The sequence below is a fragment of the Myxine glutinosa genome, chromosome 9 (assembly GCF_964187855.1).
Source record: "Myxine glutinosa chromosome 9, kmMyxGlut1.1, whole genome shotgun sequence".
Classification (NCBI taxonomy): Eukaryota; Metazoa; Chordata; class Myxini; order Myxiniformes; family Myxinidae; genus Myxine; species Myxine glutinosa.
Window position 1 is genome coordinate 84,567,219 of NC_136269.1, and position 12,051 is coordinate 84,579,269.

The 12,051-nt window shown below is 45.1% G+C and overlaps 1 protein-coding gene across 4 annotated transcripts in view; it reads left to right on the forward strand.

The window, feature by feature from the left end:
- Positions 1–12,051, forward strand: part of LOC137435281 (gamma-glutamyl hydrolase) — a 58,308-nt gene that overhangs the window by 40,858 nt on the left and 5,399 nt on the right. For all 4 annotated transcript variants that reach the window (XM_068128915.2, XM_068128916.2, XM_068128917.2 and 1 more), the window contains 3 exons: positions 3,386–3,470; positions 7,827–7,965; positions 11,723–11,829. In XM_068128915.2, coding sequence (XP_067985016.2) covers positions 3,386–3,470; positions 7,827–7,965; positions 11,723–11,829 — 331 coding nt within the window. The remainder of the gene's footprint in view (positions 1–3,385; positions 3,471–7,826; positions 7,966–11,722; positions 11,830–12,051) is intronic.

The following is a 12,051-nucleotide window of genomic DNA, read 5'->3' on the forward strand; positions in this document are numbered from 1 at the left end:
ATCTTCACTCCTTTGGAACCAAGTCTCTTCGGAGAATCCTTGGCTATCGCTGGTCGGAATTTGTGTCCAATGAGCGATTGCTGAGAGAGACTCAGATGAGATTTGTTTCCTGTATGGTCCGTGAGCGTCAGCTGCGGCTGTATGGACAGGTGGCTCGTTTTCCGGACGCTGATCCAGGTCACAAGATACTCTCAGCAAGGGAGCCTCGTGAGTGGAGGAGGCCAACAGGCTGACCGCATGCCTCGTGGTTGCAGCAGGTTGATCAGAATCTCAAGGAGATAGGGGTGGGCCAGGCATCAGCCTGGGGGATGGCCAGATGGAGGCCCCTGGAGTACCGTCGGAAAGTGGATGCAGCGATGCGCTGCTCCAGAGTATGCGCCCATACCTGACCTGACTTGACCTTCTTGGGTATGTCTGTATCAGCTTTGCAGATCTGGATTTAGGGAGTTTCTCCCATTCTTCCTTGCAGATTTGCTCAAGCTCTGTCAAGTTGGATGCAGAGCATTGGTGAACAGCAATGTTCAAGTCTTTCCACAGATTCTCAATGGGATTCAAGTCTGGGCTTTGGCTGGACCACTCAAGGACTTTCATGTTCTTGTTCTGAAGCCATGTGTTGCTTTGGCTATATGCTTGGGGTCATTGTCTTGTTGGAATGTAAATCTTCGCCGCAGTCTAAGGTCTTTAGCATTCTGAAGCAGGTTCTCCTCAAGGATTTGCCTATACAGTTGTTCCCTCTATCCTTACAAGTCTCGCAGTCCCTGCCACTAAAAAGCAACCCCATAGCATGATGCTGCCACCATCCTGCTTCACCGTAGGGATGGTGTTAGATGGGTGATGAGCTGTGCTCGGTTTCCACCAGACGTAGAGCTTTAATTTGCAGTCAGGCCAAAGAGTTAAATTTTCGCCTAATCAGAACAGAATATTTTGCCTCGTGCTCTGTATGAGAGTCCTCGTGCTCTGTTTGAGAGTCTTTCATGTGCCCTTTAGCAAATCCAGGCATGCTGTCATGTGCCTTTTTCTCAGGAGTGGCCTCCGTTTGTCCACTACTCCATAAAGTCTCGATGTGTGAAGTACTGCATAGATTGTTATCCTTCTGGCAGGTTCTCCCATCTCAGCCAAGGAACTCTGTAGTTCTGCCAAAGTGGGCATTGGGTTCTTGGTCACGTCCCTGACAGCCAGCTCTAGGAAGATTGTGGATAGTTCCATATTCTTTCCATTTCCTAATGATGGAGTTCACTGTGCTCTTGGGAATTTTCAACACTCAAGAAATTGTTTTATACCCTTCTCCAGATCTATGCATCCTCACAATTCTATCTCGGAGTTATATGGACAGTTCCTTGGATTTCATGGTGGAGTTTCTGCTCTGACATGCACTGTCAACTGTGGGACCTTATATAGAAAGGTGTGTTGCTTTCTAAATCATGTCCAATCAATTGAATTGGCTATATGTGGATTCCAATCAAGTTGTAGAGACACCTCAAGGATCATCAAAATAAATTGTTTACACCTGGGTTCAATTTGAAGTATCACGGCAAAAGGTTTGAATATTTATTGGCTTAAGATATTTCAGCTTTTAATTTTTTGGAAAAAATTCTAAAAAATCATTCCCACTTTGACATTGTGGGGTATTATGTGTAAATCAGTGACAATTTTTTTTAAATTCAATCCACTTAAAATTCCGGCTGTAACAACAAAATGTGAGAAATTTTGAGGGGTTTGAATACCCTCTGAAGGCGCTGTACGTATAAAAAGGAAAAGAAGGCATTGCTAGGTGAGGTGTCAGTACCCATTTTTGCATAAACAATGCAGAAATCAAGAAAATTACCAAAATCTCAAAAATGAAGTGAAAAGTTCCTGGAAGCTGAAGAACGCCAAAATCATACCAGTGATAGTTGGAGCTACAGAAACGATAAATAGTGGGGCAACTTAGCATAACAATTGTGCATTTTGTGAGGAAAGCACCAAATTTGGCACACTAGTAGACTATCATATTATGAAAAGATCTGGATATTGGGCCATCTCAGATTCAGAGATTTGATTTTTGCAAGATTTCGATTCGATTGGGATCGAAGAGAACACCTTCTTCGTCTTCTGTATAGTGAAGTTGCCAGCCCTGAAATCTCTGGCTACATCTGGGTGCTTCATTGGGAGTGCAACCATGTCCCTCAGGTGAACAGGGACCCACCTGGCATAGTGTGTGTGGTCTAAGGCATGGAACCATGGGACCAGTTCCGTCAGGGCATCAAGGTACATCGTGAATGAAGCCTGCCGTAGAGAACGCACGTAGACCAGTACCAACATCTCTAGTTCCAGCACAGTTGCCCAGTACTGAAAGTTGGGAATGTCTACTCCTCTCTGGTGACACCGGTCTTCGAACTCAGGCAGGTCTTCTGCATCATCAGCATATGTCATACAGTGGCGTTCATACGCACGGTGTTGCAGGATGTGCAGTGCCGCTGCAGTGATTTGATGAGCTCTTCTTGTGCGGGTGACGTGGGCAGCTCGCAGGAAGGAGTCGGCCGTCCCTGGCGTTGCAATCTCAGCTTGCAAATCTGCAAAATCTGCAAATCCTGCAAAAATCAAATCTCTGAATCTGAGATGGCCCAATATCCAGATCTTTTCATAATATGATCGTCTACTAGTGTGCCAAATTTGGTGCTTTCCTCACAAAATGCACAATTGTTATGCTATATTTAGCTTAGCTGCCGGACTAAAGGAAGAACCTTACAGGTATCTTAAAATCCTGGTAATATTACTACAAAATAACTACAATTGGAAGCTGTCTGTGGCTCGGTGATGAACCTTAAAAAGAGACCTCAGAAACAAAACTGGTCCATGAATTATGATCCCTTACTGAAACGGAGGGGGATACTTCGAGACATAGGAGCACTCCGTTCCATCCTTTGAAACCCATATAATGGAGATAACAACAAATGACACACACACTTTATCAATTTCGAGACATGCCCCCAGCCCCACATCTGTATGAATCAGATCATGAAGCATGCTCTATACAGAGCGTCGGTGCTGCTGAAACAGTTTGTATGGTGAGGGTTACAATCCCGAATGGGTGCCTCTCTGACACAGGAAGTCAGGACAGGAATTTGTAATTTGTTCAGGGTGCAGGCAATAGCTCGGGTACTCTTTGTGAAGGATACAGTGCGATATTTAACGTCTCCACCAACTAATGCTGACAGAACGCTCAGTATAACGTCAACTGAGGGACAGCACACACATTGATGAATCACTGACTGTGAAACACTAGTCTAAGCTAGCTTAGAAGGGAGTGTTTATACCTCTAGGCCATAATGTCAGCCCCTGTAGGAAAGTTCAGTCTCAATTACAATAAGTACGGTGTGCGAATACCTTGTGTGCTGCTGTTCAGGTTGTTGTTGCCAGGAGGAGATGTGGACCTAGGAAACTCTTCGTTTGCTCGCTCTGCACACATTTTGTATTCGCTTGCAGTACAGGTAACCACACACAATAAACAAACACCGCTAGCATTGTTTTGCAAATGTCTATTTGATTGCCTACTTCAGAATGTAGACAGTGGCACTATTATGGTGCTGAAGCTGAATATGATCTAAACCCAGGACCCCAAATGTGTATCTCAAATAAAAAAAATCCTTTCTGGTTCAGAACACTAATAAGAAATTTAATTACAATACAGTACATCTCATTCCCTTTCCTACATGCTGTGTCAGGGACACATAAAGTGTTAAGCATTTTTTTGGTCTGTAAAGAGACATAACAAAAATAATCATCATCATGAATGATAATAATAACTGCAATTGTGAGCATTTATCAAGGATTCCAAGCAGGAACACTTATGGTTTGAAAGAAAGACCCATGAGCACCATCATATTTATAAGTTTTTAAGCCAACGTAACTCCAGGATATAAAAAGCAGTTTTTGTTGTCAAAATGGACATTGGTGTAGTGGCTGCATGCTATGGATGCCATATTTTTCCTAAGAAGGGACTCACGGTGTAAGAAGGGACTCACGGTCTCTCTTCACTATGTTCAAATGTTAATTGATATAACCTATAACCCAGATATGGAAATTATCTCCATCAAATCCATATTTCAGAATCATTGGAATCTCCCGCGATTAAGCTAACTCTGAGGGCCTTTCACTCACACACCGCAGGCAGGTTGGTGGTCTTTCTGTCTTCTACCGACTCCTCTCCGGCCTTGCTCCCCCAGCTCTCTCTGTGCTCTGTCCCCCAAATATTCCTTCAGGTCGCACAAGATCTGCCAGCAACCCTCTTATGGTTAAACTACCAAAATCAAGGCTCTCTGCTCACCTTCACTCTTTCATTCCCCTTTTCTCCCGCCTCTGGAACAAACTCCCCCACTCCCTTCAATCCCACTCCTCCCTCCAGGTCTTTAAAACAGCTGTTCACCACCATGTCTTATCTTCCCCCATCCAAAACCTTGATCTTTTCTACCCCCGCTAATTCACCCCAGATACACGTTTTTGAGGTGCCGACTTCTTTCCTGGAAGTCCTTGGTGTCCTTGTGTTTTATACCTATCCTGCCTCCCCCAAGCCCTCTCCCTCCCACACATCTCCTGATGTCCCTGCTCTCAAATGTTGTGTTTGTGTGCTTCCCCTTCTCTCCCCATCTTGTCTACTGCTCCCCTTTTTATATACTTTGTTTGCTTGTTTGTTTGATTTGTTTTTTGATAAATGTTAGCTCTTTCACGAGCCTCGATGCTGTATCCCCAAAAAATAAAAAAAATAAAAATACCTGGGTTTCAAAGGACTTAAAAGAGATTTTTTTTTTTTTTTTAAGAAACGAGCTTTTCAAATGAAAGACCAAAATAAACTTAAAATGCTACAATTAAAACTCTGTCATTAACAGTCCCAAACGCTAAGCAAAACTACAAAGAAAAAATGGAAAACTGCTTCAGGACAAACAACCCATGAGAAGCCTGGCAGGGACTACAAAATATCACGGGTTTCTCTGAAAAGAAAAAAAACACGACTCGTTCCTTGATTTAGGAAACCCAGTGTTGATACAAATTAATTTAATCAATTTTACAGCCTCTTTGACTCTCATGATTTTAGTGGTCTGGTCTTAGCACAGTGTTCTGCTCTCTAGGAAACAGAATGCCAGCATATGGTCATCAAAATCATTGAGATGGAAAAACTGTAAGAACTTAAATGTTCATATCAGCAGTCGGTCCGGATAAGAAGTATGCTCCAGACAGCTGGCAGTGCCACACTCTGTTCTCTTCCAGCAGTCAGTGGATCTACATTCAATCCCATCCGGCTGTAAATCTGATATCGCCGACCCAGTCCCCAAGAGAGCACGACCCTCGGAATTCCATGACTACCGGCCGATTGCATTGACCTCGTTGGTAGTGGTGTTTGGAGAAAATTGTCATGAGATTTCTTCTGCAGTCACTAGTGAATCACAACGACACATTTCAACTTGCCTATCGATCAAGGAAATCCGTCAACGTCGCAGTCCTGTGTCTGATGAACACCGTGCAACAACACCTTGATACAATCGGGTGTTATGCATGAGCCACTTTTATAGACTTCTCGTCCGCATTCAACACAATTCAATTTTAAATTCAGGCTGTAACACAACAAAATGTGAAAAAAGTCAAGGGGTGTGAATACTTTCTGAAGGCACTGTATGTTTCAGTATAGTTTCGGTATAACTCTTTATGAACCGCCTGATGCATTTGATAATGGTGTAGCATCAACGGCTCAACTAACGCCGAGCACGTTGCGGCGGAAGGTTGAAATCTCACGATGTACTGAACGGTTTTAATTCCTGCGGAGACGTTTCCAAATACGCATGCGCGGGACCTTACGCATGCGCGGGACTGAAGAGAGAAACGAGGCTTCTTATTTATTTTAAAAATCAAACGGGTTCACTTCCCGTAAAGATAACAAAATATTTTGGGAAGATGAAATTCAATAAGTAACTACATAATGACACATAAAAAGAAATCTAAAGGAATCTAAGGCACCTCACTCCAGACTCAATCACAGACGGGAAAGGGGGGAAAACCGGGGACTCAGCTCTGGTGGTAGCAGGGAGGGGGCATAAGGGGGGAAGAGAAGGATGGGAGCGGAGCAACCACAAGCAGGCGATGAGGTGATGAGAAATATGATGAGGAGATGGGAGGGCGACAAACAGGCAGCAGGAAGATGAACACTGGCACATGGCGAAGGCAGGCAGGACGACCTTCTTCGTGCTCTCCTCTGAATCGGCAATCTCCAGAAACCACCACTCCTCAGACTTGACCAGGCCACACTCCAATCTCATCAGACCTCTGAATCTTGCATGCTCTCCTCAGAGATGGCGCAATCCTCTCCGCCTGTCACAGGCTCCTCCCCCTTCCCCTTCTCTTCAGAACTTGTGCAATCCTTTTGCACCTTTTGTCAGATCCTCCCTCTTCCCCCCATGCAAAGCTCTGCCCCTTGGAGGCGTTCGTAGCCCTCCTTACCCCATCCCCGGTGGCATTCATAGCTCCGCACTCTCTCTTCACTATTTCCCGGCATCCCCGGTAGATGGTTGCAGGAGGTTTTACATACGTTTCCTTCACTTAATCCCACGCTATCTATTACAAAGCAACACCCTCCATAGGGTGCACATTCCAACAGACAATCCTTAAGCTACATGTCCCTGCTTATTAAATCAACATTGGCTACCTACTCACACACAGACCATGCTATTCTATACAGTTCTATCTGTTCTAAGCTAATCTTTAAACCTCCCCCCACCCCCCACAAATGTAACATTATATTCTGCCCTGATTCCTCCATTTATATAAATGATCCCACAAGACCCTCTTCAAACTTGCAGCCTTACTATAATTCACGGACCGGTGTATGTTTATGTCGCGCTACTCCGTCCACAGTTCTGGGCTGATTATAGCCAGACTTGCTAAATAAGATCAGCATGACCCCAATTAGTGTATATGGATTATGGATGTTTTTATCTTTGTCAGTGGTCTTGGGGAGCGGGAGGGGTGGGGGGTGCAGTGAGGTGTGAGGTGTATTGAATTAGAAGCAGAAGGCATGGTTTGCTTCATACACGCAACCCGGTTTTTATTTTCTATTTTCGGGAGCGATTGAGGAAGCTGTCAGTTGCCTATACACTGCCCAAATAAAGGCATATGAGCCAGAAGAACGTGTTTCATGCCAGAAACAAAATCCCTCATAGGGCGAGTACTCTGCTTGTAAGGATATGACTCGAGTCTGATACATTTTGGGAGATTAGCGTTATCTTTTAATCTCATTTTTGAATTCTCCTTGATATTCCTTTACTTTCTTGAACTTCTTCTCTTCTCTCTCTCTCTCTCCCCCCCCCCCCCCCCCCCCGCTCTCTCTCTCTCACTCTCTCTTGCTCTCTCACTCTCTCTTTCTTTCCATTCTGATATCGCATCAAGATGTATTGCAATTTATTGAAGGACATCACCCTCAAGCTTTTGCTTATGATGTTCCTTGTTGTCTGTATACAGTCATATTTTGCTCATATTGATTAAATTGTTTGTATTTATCTAATGTGTATGAAATAAAATATCTAATATCAAAATACCAATCCAAGATAACCAACAAGCTTTTTAATCAATCAGATCTGTGGAAGGATTTGTACTTGGTCTGATCATTTGAAACAATCTCAGTGTAGCGGTCACAGAGACATAGCAGTCACAAAATTTTGCAGAAGGAAATTGATAACAACAACAACAAGAATGATCGGCTTCCACATTAGAAGCCTAATATAAAGAATAATATAAATGCATTTAAATTGCTTGTTTTCTTCTTAACATCGTCGAAGTATCACTATCATTATTGCCTCCAGGAATGGCACAGTGGTGGAAAGTTTGCCATCCTGGGAATTTGTATGGGTTTTCAAGAACTGAGTTACTTTTCTGTCGGGCAAGACATCCTGGTTGCTACAGACACTGACGGGATTTCCCTTCCTCTCAACTTAACTGCAGGTATTCTTCTTCTTCTTCTGTAAATTACTTTCGTTTCTTTCCTTCTCCTTGGTTTCTTTGGTTGTGTAACAACAACATGCATTTTAAAGGCCATTTTCCCTGCTAGAGTGGGGGTTAGCCTTGCGGTCCCCATGACAATCTTCTCCATTTTGCCCTATGTTCTGCATCTCTCCTTGTTAACCCCCTTGCCCGCATTTCTTCTTCCACCATCTTTAGCCAAGTCTTTCTCGGTCTTCCCCGTCTTCTACTTCCTTCTACATTCATTTCCATCACTCTTCTCAACCAGTCACTTTCATCCTTCCTCAGCACATGACCAAACCATCTCAACCTGTTCCTCTTCACAGCATCAATCACAGGCTCCATTCCCATCATCTTTTGCAATTCATCATTTGTCTTCCTCTCTCTCAACGATACTCCGCACATCCGTCGAACCATTCGCATTTCCACCCTTCGCCACCCTTCGTTGCTGCTCTACATTCATTACCCATGTCTCGCTCCCATAAATCATAACACTTCTCACACATGCAGCATACACCTTTCCCTTCAGCTTCAACGACACTCCCCTCATCATCAGCACGCCACTCAGTTCCCGAAACTTCTTCCATGCACATCTCACTCGAGCAACCGTTGCCGAGTCTGATCCACCTTCTCCATTCAGCATGTCTCCGAGGTAGCAAAATGTTTTCACACCTTCCAGCTTCACGCCGTCTCCAAGATCCAACTCAACATTTCCTCCATCTGCAGCTCCCTCTGTGCACACCTTACATTTGAATGTAGCTGCCACACTGGTTAATGACCCTCTCAGACCACTACATTTTTGATGAACCCACTCAGCGCACATTGTACACTGAATGGAGTTCACTCCGACACCCTTCCTACACACAGCACAGGGCCACTTCCCAGTTCTTTCCACCTCACCACATGCTTTACCACTTGCCATCACCTTCGTCTTTCCGATATTCACCTTCAGACCTTTTGTCTCCATACATTCCTTCCACGTGTTCATCTTTTCCTTCAGTCCATCCATACTTTCCGCAATCAACACCAGATCATCTGCATACAACAACTCCCACAGTAAACCCTCCTTTACGTTCTGAGCCAGCACCTCCATCACAGCTACAAATAGTAGTGGACTTAGTACCGACCCCTGATGCACTCCCACCTTCACCTCAAACTCACCACTGTTCCTGTCCTTCGTCCTTACAGCTCTGCGCGCTCTTTTGTACATTGCCATCACTACTCTGATCAACCATTCCTCCACTCCTAACTTCCTCAATGCCCATGTCAATACTTTGCGTGGAACCCGATCGAATGCTTTCTCCAGATCAACAAACCCAAGAAACAACTTCTTCCTCTTCTCCATGTACTTCTCCTGCAACTGCCTCACAATGAAAAGCGCGTCTGTCGTTCCTCTTCCTGGCATGAATCCAAACTGCATTTCGTCGATCTTCACTTTCTTCCTTATCCTCCTCTCCAACACCCTTTCCAATACCTTCATTCCATGCTCCAATAATTTTATCGCTCGGTACGAGCCACACTCCAGAGGGTCACCTTTCCCCTTGTATAGAGGGACGAGGGTACTCAGTTCCCAATCCACTGGGATGCGGCCTTCTTTCACCACCAGCTTACATATCTCTGTCATTCTCTTCACACCCCAACTTCCTGCTGCCTTCAACATATCTCCCACAACTCCCGTCGGCCCTCCCGCTTTTCTACCCTTCATTGCTTTTATCGCTTACTCAACTTCCTTCTCAGTTATCTTCTCTGCCGGTCCTAAAACTGGGTTACTCTTTATGTTGCCATCCCATTCTTTCTCTGTATTCAACAGCATTTCCATATATCTTTTCCATCTTCCTTTAATTCCATCTGGGTCGACAACGATTTGTCCCACTTCATCCTTCAAGCAACTCACCCCCATCACATCACACCTCTCTTTCGCTATCTGCTTTGCAATCCTGAATACTGCTTTCTGACCCTCTTCCGAATCGAAGCGTTCTCCGAACATTTTCCTACATGCCTCCTGCGCCTTTACTACCTCCTTCTTTGCAGCCTTCCTGGCTGCCTTATAACTTTCATGCTCTGCTGTTTCTGCTCCCGTACCCTTCGCCTTCTGCCACTCCTTGAACTTCTTCCTCTTCTCGTCAATCCTCTTTCCAACTTCATCATCCCACCACCATGTTTCCGAGTGCCTCGGTGGTCCTTTTGTCCATCCACATACCTCACCACCGGCTCCCAACAGACTAGCTTTCATTGACATCCAACCACTTTCAAGCTCAACCACATCATCCTCGACCCTACTCAGCCTCTCTTTTAATGCCTCCCTTACTGTCACCTCTTTCAACCTCCACACCTTCATTCTTGGTTGGTACTTCACCCGCCGAGCTCTCCTCGCACCTTTCACCCTTACGTCGCAGACAACCAAGTGGTGCTGTGAAACAGCCTCCTCCCCCAGGATCACCTTTGTGTCCCGGAGGTGCCCCCTATCTCGCCTACGCACCATCAGGTAGTCAACGGTTGTCGTCGACCCACCTGACGTGTATGTAACAAGCTTATTATCCTCTTTCTGGAACTGAGTATTACAAATCAACAAATCAGCTCCATCAGCAAACTCCAAAATCCTTTCACCTTCTCCATTTCTCACACCATATCCGTAACCCCCATGAACTCCCTCAAAACCATCCATACTCCTTCCCACATGTCCATTTAGGTCTCCTCCTACCACAACAACTTCCTCATCTTTCACGTTTTCCATCAGCTTCTCTATCGCACACCAGAACTTGTCCTTCTCTTCATCGCTTCGACCAACCTGTGGAGCATATCCCGAGATGACATTCACCAAGAGCTTTCCAATCATCATTTTCACCATCATCAACCTATCACTCACTCTAGTCACACTCACCACACTGTCTACAAACTCCTCAGAAAACAGGACACCAACACCATCCACGCCCTCCAGGCACCCTTGCCACACAAACTTGTATTTCTGTCCCTGCCTACCCTTCACCATTCTCACACCACTTCCCTTCCATCTCGTCTCTTGCACACAACATATGTCCACTCTTCTTCTGACCAATACTTCCACCACTTCTCCTGATCTCCCTGTCATTGTCCCTACATTCCATGTCCCAAACCTCAGAAACCGATCTCCACTTCGGGCTGCACCCTGCCCATATGTACTTGTAATTGTCATGGTTCTCTTTTTGAGGCAGTTTTTATAGCCGGATGCCCTTCCTGATGCCAACCCTCTTAGTCGCCTCTTACGACATGCAGGGATACGGTGTACCTATTCCTATCTAGGGTACACACTTTCTACCTTTGCCTTCTTTCCTTCACATCCGTTCGTTTTAGAGGTTTCCACATTGAGTTCCTGTGGCACGATTTGGCCAACGCTCAGAATCGGGTTTAGTCTTTGCTAATGGTTCGAACCGCGGGCTGCTAAAAACCGCTCGGCAAAGAACATCTTGCCCGTGGTCTCGAGCGGAGTTGCCCACCTGCCTCGTGGAGGGATTGCCGGAGGTGTACGGGAATCCCTTGACCAATCACTTCGGGCAATCCCGCCCCACAAGGGAGCGGGGTAACTTCAGGATCGGAGACGGCCAGTAAGTGTGAAAGGACACCTAAAACCTGGTGCGCACCTGATCAAGGCTTTCGGAATGGTCCACATTCGGGCGAGTGGGGTGGGAGTTTCTGAAAATAAATAATAATTTATGCTGAATCACTTTTTGTGTCTCCTTCTTGTTTCCATACCCCATTGTAGGGTTTCAGGAAGGGCACATGTTCCACAAATTTCCAGGAGATCTTCTCAAAGCATTGGCTGATGAGCCAATAACATCTAATTTTCACCACTACAGTCTCACCACAAAGGCAGGAATTTTCTTTCATCGCACCACAAAAATTCCCCTTGCAGTTTAGGTAACTTCCACTTAGAAAATAAGCCTGCTTACCTCAAACTCAAAGTCCAAATAAGATTATTCTATCATTTGCATTTAAGATCGCAGGTAAACATCAATGGGATAGTGGTTGGAACATCCGCTCTGAGTCTGTTAAGTAGGCCTGGCTTGATTCCGACCCTAGCATAATCACACC